We start from the raw sequence: 18,877 nt of genomic DNA on the forward strand, positions 1-18,877 counted from the left end.
AGTGCTGTGTACTGTGTAGCAGAGATGTGTACTGTGTTACAGAGATGTGTGTGTAACCTGCATGTAGCAGAGATGTGTACTGTGTTACAGAGATGTGTGTGTAACTTGGGAACTATAAAAAAGTGTAAAAAAAAAATCAGATCACCCCCCTTTTCCCAAAATGAAAATAAAAGAACTAAAAAAATACACATCATGGGTGTCACAATGTGTAAAAACACCCATTGTATAAAAATATATTCCCCATACGGCAAAGAGCAAAACAGAAAAAAAAAAAGAGTCCAAATGTCCGATTCACCGTTTTTGGTCCCTTCATTTGCTACAAATTTTTTTATAAAAAGTGATCAAAAAGTCTTAAACACCCCAGAATGGTATCAGTGAAAAGTTCAGATTGCCCTGCAAAAAATGAGCCCCACCCAGCTCCGTACACATAATTACAAGAAAGTTATAGGGGTCAAAATATGGCGACAAAAAAAATAAATCAGATTCTGGAAATCTCCTGTCACTCCGAGTTACTCAGAATTGGTAGCCCTAATTAATAAATACATGCAACATGAATGCATATATGCCGCTTCACACAAAACTAGATCACAAGTGTTAGGCCTCTTGCACATAAACGTTGTTGGTCCATTCCGTGCATTGGGGACAGCAATTTGCAGTCCCCAATGCACGGGCAACGTGCGTGCAGCGGCCAGGACAGATCCAGACCTATTCAACCTGAATGGGTCCGTGAGCATGTTCTACTTTTTTGCTGTGCGGAGGCACGGCCAGAAACACCACGGAAGCACTCTGTAGTGCTTCTGTGGGGATCCGATCCGTGTTTCCGTTCCGTTCAAGTGAATGGGTCGACATCACGGATGCGGGATGCACGGATGTGGTCCACAATACAACCACAGGCACACAGCGGCCATGTGCAAGAGGCCTTACAAAGATGGGATTTATGGTGCACATCCTCTTATGCTTCCCATATTCCACAGATTTATATCACGCAGCTACTTACAGTTGTGCTGATAAGTTTACATACCCTTGCAGAATTTATGATTTCTTAAAGAGGTATTCTCATCTTCCCTTTTCATACTTACCTTCCTTGAGCGCGACTTTCACTTCCTGGATTCTTCTCCCGGCCGGGCCGCGCTTGCGCAGAAGACTGAAAATTTTCTCCCGGCCGGGCCACTCAATGTCCTGAACGCGCACGCCGCCGCGCATGTGCCATGGTGACTTATTCCTGGCCTGTATAGTACAGAGTCGGCGTGCGCGTTCGCGGCTCTGTACTATACTGGCCAGGAAGAAGTCATCATGGTGCATGCGCGGCGGCATGCGCTTTCAGGACATTACGCGGCCCGGCCGGGAGAACATTTTCAGTCTTCTGCGCAAGCGCGGCCCGGCGGGATTCGACAGGTGAGGTGGCCGTAACCAGGGGAGACCAAAGACAACATCAGGTAAGAGGTGACTTATTTTCTAAAAAAGGGTGGGAATTGGGTAATAAAATGTATTTAGAAAAATTATCACTGTCAAATCATTAACAGATTTAACAGTGATCATTAAGATGAGAATACCCCTTTAACCATTGTTCAGAGAATATGAATGATAACACGGACACTTTTCTCTCGCTCATGGTTAGTGGTCGGCTGAAGCCATTTATGTCAAACAACTGTGTTTACTCTTTATAAATCATAATCACAACACAAACTCCCCAAATGACCCTGATCAGAAGTTTACACACCCCAGTTCTTAATACCATGTATTGCCCCCTTTAACATCAATGACAGCTTGAAGTCTTTTGTGGTAGTTGTGGATGAGGCTCTTTATTTTCTCAGATGGTAAAACTGCCCTTTCTTCCTGTTGAAAAAAAAAAAGCAATTCCACCACAGTTTTACAGGATTTTTATTTATGACATTCGATGTGCGATAAAGCTGACTGGTTACTTTTATTCTACAGGTCAGATCGAATCCGGCGATACCTTATATGTATAGTTTGTCTTGCGTTTTAATAGTGATAAAAAAATTTAATAAAAATCAGATTTATTTTTTTGTCGCCATATTTTGAGCCCTATAACTTTTTTGTAATTATGTGTACGGAGTTGGGTGGGGGCTCATTTTTTGCGGGGCAATCTGAACTTTTCAGTGAAACCATTCTGGGGTGTTTAAGACTTTTTGATCACTTTTTATTAAAAATTTTGTAGCAAATGAAGCGACCAAAAACAGGTTTTTTTCTGTTTTGCTGTTTGCCGTATGGGGAATATATTTTTATACAATGGGTGTTTTTACACATTGCGAAACCCATGATGTGTATTTTTTTTAGTTCTTTTATTTTCATTTTGGGAAAAGGGGGGTGATCTGAATTTTTATGGGTTTTTTTTACACTTTTTTTTATGTTTTTTTTTTACACTTTTTTATAGTTCCCAGGTTACACACACATCTCTGTAACACAGTACACAGCCCTGCTACATGCGGTTAGACACACTGCTCTATATACACAGTACACAGCTCTGCTACATGCAGGTTTTACACATACAGCTCTGCTACACAGTACACAGCTCTGCTACATGCAGGTTACACATACAGCTCTGCTACATGCAGGTTACACAAACAGCTCTTCCCCACAGTACACAGCTCTGCTACATGCAGGTTACACATACAGCTCTGCTACATGCAGGTTACACATACAGCTCGGTTACACATACAGCTCTGCTACACAGTACACAGCTCTGCTACATGCAGGGTACACATAGAGCTCTGCTACACAGTACACAGCTCTGCTACATGCAAGTTACACATAGAGCTCTGCTACACAGTACACAGCACTGTAGATGCAGGTTACACATACAGCTCTGCTACACAGTACTCGGCTCTGCTACATGCAGGTTACACATACAGCTCTGCTACACAGTACACAGCTCAGCTACATGCAGGGTACACATACAGCTCTGCTACACAGTACACAGCTCTGCTACATGCAAGTTACACATACAGCTCTGCTACACAGTACACAGCACTGCTACATGCAGGTTGCACATACAGCTCTGCTACACAGTACACAGCTCTGCTACATGCAGGTTACACATACAGCTCTGCTACACAGTACACAGTACTGCTACATGCAGGTTACACATACAGCTCTGCTACATGCAAGTCACACATACAGCTCTGCTACACAGTACACAGCACTGCTACATGCAGGTTGCACATACAGCTCTGCTACACAGTACACAGCTCTGCTACATGCAGGTTACACATACAGCTCTGCTACACAGTACTGCTACATGCAGGCTACACATACAGCTCTGCTACATGCAAGTCACACATACAGCTCAGCTACACAGTACACAGCTCTGCAACATGCAGGTTACACATACAGCTCTGCTACACAGTACACAGCTCTGCTACATGCAAGTTACACAAACAGCTCTGCTACACAGTACACAGCACTGCTACATGCAGGTTATACATACAGCTCTGCTACATGCAGGTTTTACATACAGCTCTACTACACAGTACACAGCTCTGCTACATGCAGGTTACACATACAGCTCTACTACACAGTACACAGCTCTGCTACATGCAGGTTACACATACAGCTCTGCTACACAATACACATCTCTGCTACCTGCAGGTTACACATACAGCTCTGCTACACAGTACACAGCTCTGCTACATGCAGGTTACACATACAGCTCTGCTACATGTAGGTTACACATATAGCTCTACTACACAGTACACAGCTCTGCTACATGCAGGTTACACATACAGCTCTGCTGCACAGTACACATCTCTGCTACATGCAGGTTACACATACAGCTCTGCTACACAGTACACAACTCTGCTACATGCAGGTTACACATACAGCTCTGCTACACAGTACACAGCTCTGCTACATGCAGGTTACACATACAGCTCTGCTACATGCAGGTTACACATACAGCTCTGCTACACAGTACACAGCACTGCTACATACAGGTTACACATACAGCTCTGCTACATGCAGGTTACATATACAGCTCTGCTACACAGTACACAGCACTGTTACATGCAGGTTATACATACAGCTCTGCTACACAGTACACAGCTCTGCTACATACAGGTTACACATACAGCTCTGCTACACAGTACACAGCACTGCTACATGCAGGTTATACATACAGCTCTGCTACACAGTACACAGCTCTGCTACATGCAGGTTACACATACAGTTCTGCTACATGCAGGTTACACATACATCTCTGCTGCACAGTACACAGCTCTGCTACATGCAGGTTACACATACAGCTCTGCCACATGCAGGTTACACATACAGCTCTGCTACACAGTACATAGCTCTGCTACATTCAGGGTACACATACAGCTCTGCTACATGCAGGTTACACATACAGCTCTGCTACACAGTACACAGCTCTGCTACATGCAGGTTACACATACAGCTCTATTACACAGTACACAGCTCTGCTACATGCAAGTTACACATACAGCTCTGCTACACAGTACACAGCACTGCTACATGCAGGTTACACATACAGCTCTGCTACACAGTTCACAGCTCTGCTACATGCAGGTTACACATACAGCTCTGCTACACAGTACACCACTCTGCTACATGCAGGTTACACATACAGCTATGCTACACAGTACACAACACTGCTACATGCAGGTTACACACACATCTCTAGTACACAGCTCTATTTGATGGCTACAGCTCTGTACACTCTACCAGCTGCTGTGCACATCTGACCCCTCCCACACACGTGACTCGTCACATGACCATGACATCATCATAGGTCCTTTGCCTCTTTAGCAGCTGGCACATATAGCTCTACTACACAGTACACAGCTCTGCTACATGCAGGTTACACATACAGCTCTGCTACACAGTACACATCTCTGCTACATGCAGGTTACACATACAGCTCTGCTACACAGTACACAACTCTGCTACATGCAGGTTACACATACAGCTCTGCTACATGCAGGTTACACATACAGCTCTGCTACACAGTACACAGCTCTGCTACATGCAGGTTACACATAAAGCTCTGCTACATGCAGGTTACACATACAGCTCTGCTACACAGTACACAGCACTGCTACATGCAGGTTGCACATACAGCTCTGCTACACAGTACACAGCTCTGCTACATGCAGGTTACACATACAGCTCTGCTACACAGTACACAGTACTGCTACATGCAGGTTACACATACAGCTCTGCTACATGCAAGTCACACATACAGCTCTGCTACACAGTACACAGCACTGCTACATGCAGGTTGCACATACAGCTCTGCTACACAGTACACAGCTCTGCTACATGCAAGTTACACATACAGCTCTGCTACACAGTACACAGCACTGCTACATGCAGGTTGCACATACAGCTCTGCTACACAGTACACAGCTCTGCTACATGCAGGTTACACATACAGCTCTGCTACACAGTACACAGTACTGCTACATGCAGGTTACACATACAGCTCTGCTACATGCAAGTCACACATACAGCTCTGCTACACAGTACACAGCACTGCTACATGCAGGTTGCACATACAGCTCTGCTACACAGTACACAGCTCTGCTACATGCAGGTTACACATACAGCTCTGCTACACAGTACACAGTACTGCTACATGCAGGTTGCACATACAGCTCTGCTACATGCAAGTCACACATACAGCTCAGCTACACAGTACACAGCTCTGCAACATGCAGGTTACACATACAGCTCTGCTACACAGTACACAGCTCTGCTACATGCAAGTTACACATACAGCTCTGCTACACAGTACACAGCACTGCTACATGCAGGTTATACATACAGCTCTGCTACATGCAGGTTCCACATACAGCTCTACTACACAATACACAGCTCTGCTACATGCAGGTTACACATACAGCTCTGCTACACAATACACATCTCTGCTACATGCAGGTTACACATACAGCTCTGCTACACAGTACACAGCTCTGCTACATGCAGGTTACACATACAGCTCTGCTACATGCAGGTTACACATATAGCTCTACTACACAGTACACAGCTCTGCTACATGCAGGTTACACATACAGCTCTGCTGCACAGTACACATCTCTGCTACATGCAGGTTACACATACAGCTCTGCTACACAGTACACAACTCTGCTACATGCAGGTTACACATACAGCTCTGCTACATGCAGGTTACACATACAGCTCTGCTACACAGTACACAGCTCTGCTACATGCAGGTTACACATACAGCTCTGCTACATGCAGGTTACACATACAGCTCTGCTACACAGTACACAGCACTGCTACATACAGGTTACACATACAGCTCTGCTACATGCAGGTTACATATACAGCTCTGCTACACAGTACACAGCACTGTTACATGCAGGTTATACATACAGCTCTGCTACACAGTACACAGCTCTGCTACATACAGGTTACACATACAGCTCTGCTACACAGTACACAGCACTGCTACATGCAGGTTATACATACAGCTCTGCTACACAGTACACAGCTCTGCTACATGCAGGTTACACATACAGTTCTGCTACATGCAGGTTACACATACATCTCTGCTACACAGTACACAGCTCTGCTACATGCAGGTTACACATACAGCTCTGCTACATGCAGGTTACACATACAGCTCTGCTACACAGTACATAGCTCTGCTACATTCAGGGTACACATACAGCTCTGCTACATGCAGGTTACACATACAGCTCTGCTACACAGTACAAAGCTCTGCTACATGCAGGTTACACATACAGCTCTATTACACAGTACACAGCTCTGCTACATGCAAGTTACACATACAGCTCTGCTACACAGTACACAGCACTGCTACATGCAGGTTACACATACAGCTCTGCTACACAGTTCACAGCTCTGCTACATGCAGGTTACACATACAGCTCTGCTACACAGTACACCACTCTGCTACATGCAGGTTACACATACAGCTATGCTACACAGTACACAACACTGCTACATGCAGGTTACACACACATCTCTAGTACACAGCTCTATTTGATGGCTACAGCTCTGTACACTCTACCAGCTGCTGTGCACATCTGACCCCTCCCACACACGTGACTCGTCACATGACCATGACATCATCATAGGTCCTTTGCCTCTTTAGCAGCTGGCACATATAGCTCTACTACACAGTACACAGCTCTGCTACATGCAGGTTACACATACAGCTCTGCTACACAGTACACATCTCTGCTACATGCAGGTTACACATACAGCTCTGCTACACAGTACACAACCCTGCTACATGCAGGTTACACATACAGCTCTGCTACATGCAGGTTACACATACAGCTCTGCTACACAGTACACAGCTCTGCTACATGCAGGTTACACATAAAGCTCTGCTACATGCAGGTTACACATACAGCTCTGCTACACAGTACACAGCACTGCTACATACAGGTTACACATACAGCTCTGCTACATGCAGGTTACATATACAGCTCTGCTACACAGTACACAGCACTGTTACATGCAGGTTATACATACAGCTCTGCTACACAGTACACAGCTCTGCTACATGCAGGTTACACATACAGCTCTGCTACACAGTACACAGCACTGCTACATGCAGGTTATACATACAGCTCTGCTACACAGTACACAGCTCTGCTACATGCAGGTTACACATACAGCTCTGCTACATGCAGGTTACACATACATCTTTGCTACACAGTACACAGCTCTGCTACATGCAGGTTACACATACAGCTCTGCTACATGCAGGTTACACATACAGCTCTGCTACACAGTACATAGCTCTGCTACATTCAGGGTACACATACAGCTCTGCTACATGCAGGTTAAACATACAGCTCTGCTACACAGTACACAGCTCTGCTACATGCAGGTTACACATACAGCTCTATTACACAGTACACAGCTCTGCTACATGCAAGTTACACATACATCTCTGCTACACAGTACACAGCACTGCTACATGCAGGTTACACATACAGCTCTGCTACACAGTTCACAGCTCTGCTACATGCAGGCTACACATACAGCTCTGCTACACAGTACACCACTCTGCTACATGCAGGTTACACATACAGCTATGCTACACAGTACACAACACTGCTACATGCAGGTTACACACACATCTCTAGTACACAGCTCTATTTGATGGCTACAGCTCTGTACACTCTACCGGCTGCTGTGCACATCTGACCCCTCCCACACACGTGACTCGTCACATGACCATGACATCATCATAGGTCCTTTGCCTCTTTAGCAGCTGGCACATATAGCTCTACTACACAGTACACAGCTCTGCTACATGCAGGTTACACATACAGCTCTGCTACACAGTACACATCTCTGCTACATGCAGGTTACACATACAGCTCTGCTACACAGTACACAACTCTGCTACATGCAGGTTACACATACAGCTCTGCTACATGCAGGTTACACATACAGCTCTGCTACACAGTACACAGCTCTGCTACATGCAGGTTACACATAAAGCTCTGCTACATGCAGGTTACACATACAGCTCTGCTACACAGTACACAGCACTGCTACATACAGGTTACACATACAGCTCTGCTACATGCAGGTTACATATACAGCTCTGCTACACAGTACACAGCACTGTTACATGCAGGTTATACATACAGCTCTGCTACACAGTACACAGCTCTGCTACATGCAGTTTACACATACAGCTCTGCTACACAGTACACAGCACTGCTACATGCAGGTTATACACACAGCTCTGCTACACAGTACACAGCTCTGCTACATGCAGGTTACACATACAGCTCTGCTACATGCAGGTTACACATACATCTTTGCTACACAGTACACAGCTCTGCTACATGCAGGTTACACATACAGCTCTGCTACATGCAGGTTACACATACAGCTCTGCTACACAGTACATAGCTCTGCTACATTCAGGGTACACATACAGCTCTGCTACATGCAGGTTACACATACAGCTCTGCTACACAGTACACAGCTCTGCTACATGCAGGTTACACATACAGCTCTATTACACAGTACACAGCTCTGCTACATGCAAGTTACACATACAGCTCTGCTACACAGTACACAGCACTGCTACATGCAGGTTACACATACAGCTCTGCTACACAGTACACCACTCTGCTACATGCAGGCTACACATACAGCTCTGCTACACAGTACACCACTCTGCTACATGCAGGTTACACATACAGCTCGGCTACACAGTACACAACACTGCTACATGCAGGTTACACACACATCTCTAGTACACAGCTCTATTTGATGGCTACAGTTCTGTACACTCTACCAGCTGCTGTGCACATCTGACCCCTCCCACACACGTGACTCGTCACATGGTCATGACATCATCACAGGTCCTTTGCCTCTCCAGCAGCTAGCAGCTCTGTCAGATGAAGAGTGTGTGTAGTAGGGCATATTTTGAGTTAGGGAGGACGGAGTTTTGGCTGATGTCTGACGGAGTTTTGGCTGATGTCTGACGGAGTTTTGGCTGATGTCTGACGGAGTTTTGGCTGATGTCTGACGGAGTTTTGGCTGATGTCTGACGGAGTTTTGGCTGATGTCTGACGGAGTTTTGGCTGATGTACGACGGAGTTTTGGCTGATGTACGACGGAGTTTTGGCTGATGCACGACGGAGTTTTGGCTGAGGGACGACGGAGTTTTGGCTGAGGGACGACGGAGTTTTGGCTGAGGGACGACGGAGTTTTGGCTGACGGAGTTTTGGCTGAGGGACGACAGAGTTTTGGATGAGGGACGACGGAGTTTTGGCTGATGTCTGAGGTCTGATGGAGTTTTGGCTGATGTCTGAGGGAGGAGGGAGTTTTGGATGAGGGACGACGGAGTTTTGTCTGAGGTCTGATGGAGTTTTGGATGAGGGAGGACGGAGTTTTGTCTAAAGTCTGAGGTAGAAGGGAGTTTTGCCTGACGAAGGATGGAGTTGTGGATGATGTCTGACGATGTCCTAATATGTATGCCGTACATATGAGATAGACTCATTACATGCAAAGCGAGACATTTCAAGCCTTTATTTGTTATAATTTAAATGATTATAGCTGACAGCTTATGAAACCCCAAAGTCACAATTTTGAGGTACCCTTTGCTCAGGGGATATGGATTATTTAGCTGACTAGAGTGTGACACTTTGAGCCTAGAATATTGAACCTTTTTTACAAAATTGTAATTTTAAGCTGCATTAATGCAATTCCTTTTAATTTGCATGACTGAAATAAATGGACTTTTGCGCGATATTCAAATTTTTCGAGTTTCACCTGTATATTATTGAATGCCCCTTCAAGAAACAATGTATGATTTCATGGAGGACAAAATGCTGTTGAAAAAAAGAATATTTGAGCACATGGTAAATATAAGGAATGGATATGAAAAACATTCCTTATCTAAACACTTCAAACAATTCTACAATCAAGATCCAAAAGGTTTAAAGTTTTCTACCTTCGAGGAAGTTACACTGGATGGGGGGAAATCACTTCATTAGGAAGTCACGGCAGGAGCTTTTCGGTTTCCTGTAGAATTGGGGTGGGTGCCCTTCGCTGATGGGAAATCGGAGTCGAGCTGTTTTACCAGCACTCCGATCTCCCCTTGGAGGGAGGCCCACACCCCAGACGTCTGGATATGTAAAAGCTCTGGATATTTTGATTGTTGCTGCAAGAAAAAGCCTGTAAATCAAATATAGAAACATAGAACAAAAAAGAGAAAAGTGTAAAAGAAAAAAGAAAGATAAACAGATGAGAAAAGAATTCAGTATGAATGGCGTCATACAGTCCTGATGAAAAGTTTAAGACCACTTGAAAAATGGCAAAAAAATCATATTTAGCATGGCTGTATCTTAGGCTACTTTCACACTAGCGTTCGGGTGTCCGCTCGTGCGCACCGTTTGAAGGGGCTCACGAGCGGCCCCGAACGCATCCGTCTGGCCCCAATGCATTCTCAGTGGAGGCGGATCCACTGAGAATGCATCCGCCTGCCAGCGTTCAGCCTCCGCTCCGCTCAGTGAGCGGACACCTGAACGCTGCTTGCAGCGTTCGGGTGTCCGCCTGGCCGTGCGGAGGCGAGCGGATCCGTCCAGACTTACAATGTAAGTCAATGGGGACGGATCCGCTTGAAGATGACACAATATGGCTCAATCTTCAAGCGGATCCATTCCCCATTGACTTTCAATGTAAAGTCTGAACGGATCCGCTCAGACAACTTTCACACTTAGAAAATTTTCTAAGTTTTAATGCAGACGCATCCGTTCTGAACGGATGCGAACGACTGCATTATCGGAGCGGATCCGTCTGATGAAACATCAGACGGATCCGCTCCGAACGCTAGTGTGAAAGTAGCCTTAACAAGGTTCCAAGTAGAGCTTCAACATGCAACAAGAAGAAATGGGAGTGAGACAAAACATTTTTTGAGCATTCAATTTAATGGAAACAACGAATAAACTGAAACAGGCTGTTTTTCAGCTGATCAAAAGTTTAGGACCACACCTCCAAAAAAAAACTAAAGCCCCCAAAACAGAAATCCAACTTCCAAACATGAACTCAGTAATGAGTAGCTCCGCCGTTATTGTTTATCACTTCAAAAATTCGTTTCGGCATGCTTGATGCAAGGGTTTCAATGAGGTGAGTGGGAACATTTCTCCAAGTGGTGAAGAAAGCCGCACGAAGGCCATCTACTGTCTGGAACTGTTGTCCATTTTTGTAAACTTCCCTTGCCATCCATCCCCAAAGGTTCTCAATTGGATTTAGATCAGGGGTATACGCAGGATGGGCCAAAAGAGTGATGTTATTCTCCTGGAAGAAGTCCCTTGTCCTGCGGGCATTGTGTACTGTAGCATTGTCCTGATGAAAAACCCAGTCATTACCACACAGACGAGGGCCCTCAGTCATGAGGAATGCTCTCTGCAACATCTGGACATAGCCAGCGGCCGTTTGACGCCCCTTCACTTCCTGAAGCTCCATTGTTCCACTGAAGGAAAAAGCACCCCAGACCATTATGGCGCCCCCTCCACTGTGGCGCGTAAAAAACATCTCAGGTGGGATCTGCTTGTCATGCCAGTAACGTTGGAAACCATCAGGACCATCAAGGTAAAAAAAAATTCTCATCAGAGAATAAAACTTTCTTCCACCTTTGAATGTCCCATGTTTGGTGCTCTCTTGCAAAGTCCAAACGAGCAGTTCTGTGGCGTTCAAGGAGACGAGGTCTTTGAAGACGTTTTTTGTTTTTGAAGCCCTTCAGTCTCAGATGCCGTCTGGTGGTTATGGGGCTGCAGTCAGCACCAGTAAGGGCCTTAATTTGGGTTGAGGATCGTCCAGTGTCTTGACGGACAGCCAATTGGATCCTCCGGCTCAGTGCTGATGACATTTTTTTGGGTCTTCCACTTGACTTTTTTGTTCCATAACCCTCTTCATCATTTAAGAAATTCCAAATGACTGTCTTACTGCGTCCCACCTCAGCAGCAATAGCGCGCTGTAAGAGACCCTGCTTATGCAGTTCAACAACCCGACCACGTTCAAAAAGGGAGTTTTTTTGCCTTTGCCATCGCAATGTGTGACTACCTGACAGAAAATGACAATGAATCCACGTCTTTGCACAGATTTGGCCTTTTAAAGGCATGTGGCCCTAAACTTTTGATCAGATGAAAAACAGCCTGTTACAGTTTATTCGTTGTTTTCATTAAATTGAATGCTCCAAAAATTTTGTGATACTCTAAAATGAATAAGATATATATTGAGTTATAAATACAAGAAGAAAATGAGGTGTAATAATGACACAAATGTGAGTTCGTTTTGGGTTTTATATGGAACTGAAACCATGGGTATATAAATGGGCAGGATCTCCTGGATTAATATGGCCACTAGAGAAGGAGTTGGAGAGACTCCGAAATGCGTTTGGTTTAATGGTTTAACAGGACATCTTTTGAAAAACAAAACCAATCTTAAAATATTGATTATCTTGCTAAGGAGTTGCGGAAGATATTGGAGAAGATGAAACCAAAGTTGAGCTGTCCACGGATTACCTATCTACAACCATATGAACTTTGAAAGCCTTTGAGCAGCCTGATCGCGGTCCCTTGTACCACGTGGGACACCGACACTGAGCCGCGCTACCACGTGAGACATCCCGATTCAGACAGCGGGACTGCCCACATGTAACTGAGAGAGGTGGAGGTAAGCGGCAGTAACATCACATGGGACGCCACGGTTGGTATACCACTATCCACCAACAGTAAATACATGAACTTTGCAAACAAAGAATATGTTATTAATGGAGGGATGTGAATAATTAAAAGACGAATTGTGGAAACAACATAAGTGGTATTAGGCGTGGTCAAACTCCCATCACTGAACAGAAATACATGTTTATGGACATTTATAAATGCGGACTATCTGAAATCACAAGTGTATAAATAATATAGTCATAAATACGGACAATCTGAATCTAGCCAGCGGACTCTGGAAGTAGGAAATACTGATTTATGGTAGAATTACAGTCAGGTCCATAAGTATTGGGACATCAACGCAATTCTAACATTTTTGGCTCTATATACCACGACAATGGATTTGAAATGACACGAACAAGATGTGCTTTAACTGCAGACTGTCAGCTTTAATTTGAGGGTATTTACATCCAAATCAGGTGAATGGTGTAGGAATTACAACCATTTGCATATCTGCCTCCCACTTGTTAAGGGACCAAAAGTAATGGGACAATTGGCTTCTCAGCTGTTCCATGGCCAGGTGTGTGTTATTCCCTCATTATCCCAATTACAATGAGCAGATAAAAGGTACAGAGTTAATTTCAAGTGTTCTATTTGCATTTGGAATCTGTTGCTGTCAACTCTCAAGATCAGATCCAAATAGCTGTCACTATCAGTGAAGCAAGCCATCAATTAGGCTGAAAAAACAAAACAAACCCATCAGACAGATAGCAAAAACATTAGGTATGGCCAAAACAACTGTTTGGAACATTCTTAAAAAGAAGGAACACACCTGTGAGCTCAGCAACACCAAAAGACACGGAAGACCACGGAAAACAACTGTGGTGGATGACAGAAGAATTCTTTCCCTGGTGAAGAAAACACCCTTCACAACAGTTGGCCAGATCAAGTACACTCTCCAGGAGGTTGGTGTATGTGTGTCAAAGTCAACAATCAAGAGAAGACTTCACCAGAGTGAATACAGAAGGTTCACCACAAGATGTAAACCATTGGTGAGCCTCAAAAACAGGAAGGCCAGATTAGAGTTTGCCAAACGACATCTAAAAAAGCCTTCACAGTTCTGTAACAACATCCTATGGACAGATAAAACTAAACTTGTACCAGAGTGATGGGAAGAGAAGAGTATGGAAATGGAAAGGAACTGCTCATGATCCTAAGCATACCACCTCATCAGTGAAGCATGGTGGTGGTAGTGTCATATCGTGGGCATGTATGGCTGCCAATGGAACTGGTTCTCTTGTAATTATTGATGATGTGACTGCTGACAAAAGCAGCAGGATGAATTCTGAAGTGTTTCGGGCAATATTATCTGCTCATATTCAGCCAAATGCTTCAGAACTCATTGGATGGCGCTTCACAGTGCAGATGGACAAAACCCAAAAGCATACTGCAAAAGCAAGCAAAGAGTTTTTTTAAGAGAAAGAAGTGGAATGTTATGCAATGGCCAAGTCAATCACCTGACCTGAATCCGATTGAGCATGCATTTCACTTTCAGAAGACAAAACTGAAGGGAAAATGCCCCAAGAACAAGCAGGAACTGAAGGCAGTTGCAGTAGAGGCCTGGCAGAGCTTCACCAGGGATGAAACCCAGCATCTAGTGATGTCTATGCGTTCCAGACTTCAGGCTGTAAATGACTGCAAAGGATTTGCAACCAAGTATTAAAAAGTGAAAGTTTGATTTATGATTATTATTATGCCCCATTACTTTTGGTCCCTTAACAAGTGGGAGGCACATATGCAAACTGTTGTAATTCCTACACCGTTCACCTAATTTGGATGTAAATACCCTCAGACTAAAGCTGACAGTCTGCAGTTAAAGTACATCTGGTTCGTTTCATTTCAAATCCATTGTGGTGGTGTATAGAGCCAAAAATGTTAGAATTGTGTCTGTGTCCCAATATTTATGGACCTGACTGTATACACTGTGGGATAATATACAGGAAAACAACTATGGATATCCCATAACCATATATATCCAATAGCTATATTATATATGAAAATATATGCTGCACTATAATTAACAACAACACAAATAACTTAAGAATATACAGGTCTCTGAATTATTACAGATGAAGTTTGCTTATTATTATATTAATTATTCAACTTATTACATTGTGACGCGGTGAAGTCCTATAGATAGAACACCTTATCCAGCGTAATCAGAGGGTGAGCCGCTATTTTATAAATATTGTATATCTACTGGTACACTGATTGTTTCCTATCTCATTTGTTCCCTGGATTATATTAAACAGTATACTTACATTATGGGCAGTGGTTAAAGATAACAGTTTATTTTTAAGTGAGCTATCAGCAGCCTGCAAACAAAAAAAACCTAGGTTCACCTCTAACTGGAACATCAGTTCACCTTTGGTTAAGCAAATGTACTTAAAGGGCAAGTGTCATCAGAAAACACCCTACTGTTTAAATCACTTTTTTATGTTTAACATATTTTTAAAGAATTTTTGATGTTTTTAGTTATTCTCGTATTTCATATACTTGCCGTTTCTACACTGGTCACTATGTCTAATAATTGGTGCCACTTCTTGGTTTATACAAATCACTTTACTGCAGTTAACTCATTCTAATCCTACATGTAATGATAAGGAGATATCACCTGTGTATAGATAAGATAGGGTCCTCCGTTCACAATAGGTTATTGTCAAAGCTTGTCTAGTCTTTCCTTCTACAATGAACTTTGCACAGGTCACAGAACATGCCTAGAAAACTCTCCCATAGAAGACAATGAGGTCTTCTCCTGACCATTGTGTCCATGGCCCAGGGAGCTGCCGTAAAACAATTTTCTTAATGATTTCGAAATGCTGTTAAGAAGAGCTAAGGCAAGATGGCAGCCTCCATAATCATGTTTAGGAAATTAGAGACAATTAGAACGTAGCAGCTATTGATGGCTACCACAGATTGACAAGCTTCTGGGGAGGTATTTTGTGCTGCACTATGGTATTGCTCACCCTGCCAACTTTTATTGGCATCATCTACTTCTGTTGCCCCACTTTAATTTGGAACCACCTACAACATTGGGGCCACTTTTAGTTTTTTTTAGGGCCACTTTTAGTTTTCAGTCTGCCACTGAAGACACTCATACGGAAAACTGATGATAGTGTATTCTGGCAACAAGCTAAGGATTCTTTGTTACAGATGTTGTTCTTCCATTACTGATCCAGATCTATATTTCGGGTTTAAGTATGATGTTATACCTTATAAAACTACTGAAATAAGAAGATTGCACTGAAAGAGAGTACTGAAATTTCTCCAAAATTGTAAAATATCATGCTGATCCCAAAATTATAAGGTTGCATAGCGTCCCCTCTTTTCAGCGATGATTAGGTTGAGTAGAATGGTTTTCCTATTCTGTTTTATGTAATTTGTTTCATTGTCTGCTTTTCCACAGGCAACACGCTCTGGTGGGACTTTAATACTTGTTGGTTTGGGACCAGCAATGGTCAATGTGCCCATTGTGAATGCCGCTGTGCGAGAGGTTGACATCAGGGGTATTTTCAGATACTGCAATACGTAAGTTCTTGTACAACAGTGTACTATACATTAATTAGAAGGATATGGTTTGTTTTTCTATGAGACTGTACACTCTGGGTGTTTATTTTTGCAGGTGGCCAATGGCTATTTCTATGCTGGCATCCAAAAGAGTGAATGTGGCTCCTTTGGTTACACATCGTTTTCCCTTAGAAAAGGCACTAGAAGCGTTTGAAACTACAATGAGAGGAGAAGGTGTGAAAGTTATGTTGAAATGTGACCAGAATGATCAGAACCCATAAAACAAGTAATGTCACCTGTACTATTCTGAGATTCATCTTAGGATAACTAGTTGTAATTTAGAAAAAAAAACAGAATCTTATGATCATGTGCATTGATTTTTTTTTTTTTTCCTGTTAGAAAGTATTAAATCCCAAAAATCATGTTTTTCTGGTTTAATAAACTGTTAAAAAAAAAATGTTTTTCTTTATTTTTCAGAACAAAAATCTATTGCCACACCATAAACAGAGATGTAGCTACATTTTATGGCACCTAGGGCAAAGATTCAGTCCCCACTTCTCCCTAGTAGTAATACAAGTTTTGAAGTTCGGGTATATGCTGAATTGCGTTATGGATTCCGTTACCACGGACCATAACGCAATTCCATGAAGTAATGCATAAAGGCACCGTATTTTTCGCCCTATAAGACGCACCAAAAGTGGGGGGGAAATAGCAGTGTGTCTTATGGGGCGAATGCTGCAATTTACAATGATACACGGCCCCCGCGATGCCGCACAGCGTGGTTGGCGGGTGTATCAACTGAGAGGGAGGAGGGGCTGGGGGCCGGCATCTGGATTAGGAATGACAGCGGGGACCGGTACAGTCCCTGTATTCTATTGCACCGACCCCTCTCACTGTTGTATAATCTTATCTAACCTGTAGGCATTGTTAAGATATAATAATAATGTGTAATCCAGCTGTATTACTTACAACTAAGTTCCGTAGCAGAGAGAAGGGAGAAGGCAGGGCGGGTGGGAGGCGTGTCACTCACTACGTCATGCGCATACGTCGCCCACTTTATGAATGAAGCAGGCGGCACGGGCGCGTGAAGTAGTGAGTGATGCGTCGCCCGACCAGCCTGCCTCCTCCCTCCTCTCTGCTACAGAACTTAGTTGTATGTAATACAGCTGGATTACACATGACTATTATATCTTAACAATGCAGGTTAGATAAGATTATACAACAGTGAGCGGGGTCTGTGCATTAGAATACAGGAACTGCACCGGTCCCCGCTGTCATTCCTAATCCAGATGCCGGCCCCCAGCCCCTGTATTGGGGGTCATTCACACTGCAGAGACACTGTTATGGGGGGGATCTGTGGATGGCACATAGCATAAGATGCTATATATGTGTCATCCACAGATCCCCCCCCATAGCAGTGTCATCCACAGATATCCCCATAACAGTGCCATCCAGAGATCCCCATAACAGTGCCATCCACAGACCACCATTAGTTCAAAAGCACACCGTTTGGTTAAAAAAAAATTTTTTCTTATTTTCCTCAACAACCTAGGTGCGTCTTATGGGCAGGTGCGTCTTATAGGGTGAAAAATACTGTAATCCTTTAGAGGCATTCCATTATGCATTCCGTCATAATAGAAGTTTGTGGCCAGCATAACGGATCCGTCCGGTTTCCATTATGCAGGAGTCCTCTAAATTGCGTTATGGCCCGTGGTAACGGAATCCATACTGCAATTCAGCATATACCTGAACCCCAACTATAACTTCAAAACTTGCAGTTCGCTCATCCCTAGTCACCACCTTTTCCATTAAAATATATTAGCCAGGTTAATGTGTGCGCAAAAGGTGTGATAATTTGGGACATGGCTTCACATGTGATTCAGTAGTTGGTAGAGTTGTAAGTGGAGGGTTCTGTGGGAGATGCCTGGACCATGTGCATTACAGGCTTTATATCATCAGATATCTAGATGAAGCATAGACCTATGGGTTATGTTTGGAGGCCCAGAGAACTCATTTTTTTTATATTTGCATCTGCATGTACCAGCCAGGTATGGAGTGCTGGATTATAGCATCACAAATGATCATTGCCTGTCCTACGGATTATGTATAATGAGGAGGAACTGTCTCCTGCAAGGTGT

General features: G+C 43.7%; 1 protein-coding gene across 1 annotated transcript in view; it reads left to right on the forward strand.

The window, feature by feature from the left end:
• SORD (sorbitol dehydrogenase) overlaps window positions 1-17,190 on the forward strand; it is a 90,060-nt gene extending 72,870 nt beyond the window's left edge. Inside the window, exons 9-10 of the mRNA XM_040413825.1 lie at window positions 16,639-16,760; window positions 16,855-17,190. Coding sequence (XP_040269759.1) covers window positions 16,639-16,760; window positions 16,855-17,020 — 288 coding nt within the window. The 3' untranslated portion in view covers window positions 17,021-17,190. The remainder of the gene's footprint in view (window positions 1-16,638; window positions 16,761-16,854) is intronic.
• The last annotated feature ends 1,687 nt before the right edge of the window (window positions 17,191-18,877 follow it).

Source organism: Bufo bufo, chromosome 1 (assembly GCF_905171765.1).
Source record: "Bufo bufo chromosome 1, aBufBuf1.1, whole genome shotgun sequence".
Taxonomy (NCBI): domain Eukaryota; kingdom Metazoa; phylum Chordata; class Amphibia; order Anura; family Bufonidae; genus Bufo; species Bufo bufo.